The sequence below is a fragment of the Chionomys nivalis genome, chromosome 7 (genome assembly GCF_950005125.1).
Source record: "Chionomys nivalis chromosome 7, mChiNiv1.1, whole genome shotgun sequence".
Classification (NCBI taxonomy): Eukaryota; Metazoa; Chordata; class Mammalia; order Rodentia; family Cricetidae; genus Chionomys; species Chionomys nivalis.
Genome location: NC_080092.1, coordinates 23,971,234 through 23,974,245, shown reverse-complemented (window position 1 = coordinate 23,974,245; position 3,012 = coordinate 23,971,234). Strand labels below are relative to the sequence as shown.

The following is a 3,012-nucleotide window of genomic DNA, read 5'->3' as shown; positions in this document are numbered from 1 at the left end:
CCTTGCAGCGATGAGCAAGGTGCAGAGTCAGTTCCTGCTTTTGTGCCCTCTTCTACATCTATAGCATCAGGACCAGCTTCACTGTGCTGCCAAAAAGAGATGCAGGGCTCACTCCCCCAAGGGAAGCTGCTAAGAGGCAGGAACAGCTCTCCAGCTCTAATAACCTCAGGCTCAGCTCTCTCACCTGCCACGGGTGGTAAGGGCTATGGAGGGAGGCATCTCTCCCTCGCCCCTCTCCACACTGCTATAGGGCAGATGAGGGGTAGGGCCCGATGTCCCATGTTCATGTTCTTGGTGCTGGCTCACCTGTCAACATAATCAGTTCTACCATGCTGCCCAGGTGAGGTAAGGGGCTGAGTCAGCTCCCCAATGTGCCAAAAGTGACCAGAGGTGAGGCAAGGAGGGTATTTTTCCCTCACCCATGTCACTACATGGCAGGTGAGGGTAGTTGGATTAGCTCTCCCACTCCCACACCTTCAGGGCTAGCTCTCCCATGCCCTGTGAATAGGTGTGTGAGTCTCTTTTACCAACTTAGTCATAATAGCCCATGATAGAATTTTTAAAGAAATATTTTTCTTTTGTGATTATTGAAAATAGATTCTTCTCTCATCCAATACATCCCCTGCAAAGTTTCCCTTTCCTCCATTCCATTTGTGTGGCTCTGAGAATAACTGCTAAAGTGTGATCAGACATGGCAGCATCTTAGGAATTATGGAATGAGGGACTCAACCTATCCTCTCTTCGAAAAGCACAAATAAAACTGAACGAAACTATAGAAATCAAAAATTTCAGGATTCAGGATGAACCAAGGGGCCCATAGCATGTACCAAATGTGTAAAACCTGAGGGGTTCTAGCTATGACTGCTATTAATCCTCACCATACCTTCAAAACCAGAGCCTAGTCTAAGTAGGATCAGTCTGTGGTTAAAGGTTTTATTGTACAAAGGCCGATGTCTTCATTTAGAGTAAGACCAAAAAAAAAAAAAAAAACCTGCCAACCCACATTTATGAGCACTGTCAGAACCAACACTCTTCAAAGTGTTAAAGCCAATGGAGATACCCAAATTACAACCAGTCTAAGGAGGTGATGCCTGGGTCTTGTACAAACAGGTAGACTGGCCAGCAATTTAACAGGGAGAAGCTGGGGGAAGCAGAGCATGGTACACAATTACACCTCCTGGGTAGTGGGAAGGCTTTGACTAAAACAGCCATTCGTAAAAGCCAAAAGGACTCATGAGCAAACTGTATTAAATACATTTCTCAAAACACAATAACCACTGGCAAAGAGCAGAAACAGGTATATCTATGATCAATCAATGGGCAATCACAGGGTGGCCTCTAGGTAGCCATAATTTCTTCATACATTAAACAATAATGACAAAACAGAGCCATCAAGACAGTTTTCATGGACAGGTACTTGCTACCAAGCTTGAGGTCCTAAGTTTGATTTCTGGAATGCACATAACAGAAGGAAAAAACAAACTCCATCAAATTGTCCCTGAACCCCCACATGCGCACCATGGTGTAGATAAGCACACACACACACACACACAAGCATGCATACACACAAGTGTATGCACACAAAATAGGATAGCTTGAAAAAAAAATGTCCCTCATCGTCTTGAACAGTTGATCACTTAGTTCACAGTTGGCTTTACTGTTTGGGAATGTTCAGGCAGTACGGCATTGTTGAAGGAAGTATGTTAATGAGGACAGGCTTTGAGATTAAAGCGCTTATGACTCTTAAAATTTATTATCTATCTATCTTCTTTCTTTTTTTTTTGTTTGTTTGTTTGGACAAAGGGACTTTATAAGACTGCCAGGATCACAATAGGACTTAGGAATTAGCACTGGGGCCCTTCTTCTTGCCAAAGGTGGCCACGACGTTGACAAAGCGACAGTTGTACTGCATCCGCCGCTTGGCCCGACCTGTCGTCGTCTTCTCCTTCTCCTTCTCCTTCTCCTTCTCCTCCTCCTCCTCCTCCTCCTCCTCCTCCTCCTCCTCCTCCTCCTCCTCCTCCTCCTCCTCCTCCTCCTCCTCCTCCTCCTCCTCCTCCTCCTCCACCTTGGGAGTTTGACCTCTCACTTTTCCAGCACGGGCCAGGGAACCATGAACTTTACCTCCCAGCATGCGGCCAGCTACTTCCAAAGTGGTGAGAGCTTCCACGCCACACTGGCCTAGGGTGGCCTCATCCTCCAGCGGCGAGCCAGCCAGAAGCAGGACTTGATCCTCCGGGGCAATGCCTTCCAGTGAGGTCACATGAGCTTTGATCTGGGCGACCGTTTCTTGGCCGGTCACCTCGAGGGTGTGTAGTTCCTGGGCGCGTACAAAGAGCTGCATGTTGGCGACTAACCCGCGGACGCCGAGGTTGCTGCTGCGAAGATGGAGTCAAGAAAGAGGAAGAAGCAGGGGCGCGCACGTCCTCACCGCCTGCTGCGTGGCACGTCACTCTATCTTCTTTCTTTCTTTCTACCTGTCTACCTATCTTTCTACCTGTCTATCTAAGTTTTTATCTATCTATCTATCTATCTATCTATCTATCTATCTATCTATCTATCATCTATCTATGTCTCCCTTCCTCCCTCTCTCTCTCTCTCTCTCTCTCTCTCTCTCTCTCTCTCTCTCTCTCTCTCTCTCTCTCTCTCTGTTTTGTGACTGTGGTGCCAGTTATGAACTTTCAGCTTCCTGTTCCTGTCACCTTGCCTGCCACTTGTTGCCTGTCTTCCTCACCATTATGGACTCTAACCCTCTGAAACCAAAACCAAAGTAAAGTTTTTTGTAAGTTGCTTTTGGATGTTGTGCTTTAATATAGCGACAGACAAGAAACTAATACAGAAATAAATAAATATGTAATATAAATGTATAAAATATAAAAATAAAGCAAAACAATGTATAGAGACAGCAAGGTTACATATTGAAGGGGAGATAGAGTCCACGGAATCAGTTTAGATAATAAAGTAAATGCACAAAAGTATAGGGGGAGAAAAGAAATAAAGAAAACATCACAGGGG

The 3,012-nt window shown here is 45.6% G+C and overlaps 1 protein-coding gene across 1 annotated transcript; it reads right to left on the bottom strand.

Annotated features, from left to right (window-relative positions):
• Nucleotides 1-1,808: 1,808 nt before the first annotated feature.
• Nucleotides 1,809-2,416, bottom strand: LOC130878533 (ubiquitin-like protein FUBI). Its single transcript, XM_057776545.1, has 2 exons — nt 2,034-2,416; nt 1,809-1,931 (listed from the first exon to the last, which is right to left on the bottom strand). Exons 1-2 carry the CDS (start codon nt 2,339-2,341, stop codon nt 1,838-1,840), a joined length of 402 nt encoding a protein of 133 aa, XP_057632528.1. The 5' UTR covers nt 2,342-2,416; the 3' UTR covers nt 1,809-1,837.
• Nucleotides 2,417-3,012: the final 596 nt, after the last annotated feature.

Coding starts and splice junctions, on each gene's coding strand:
- LOC130878533 (XM_057776545.1), bottom strand. CDS start 2,341: ATGCAGCTCTTTGTACGCGCCCAGGAACTACACACCCTCGAGGTGACC. Junction 1,932..2,033: donor GAGGAGGAGGAGGAGGAGGA/GGAGGAGGAGGA, acceptor GAAGACGACGAC/AGGTCGGGCCAAGCGGCGGA.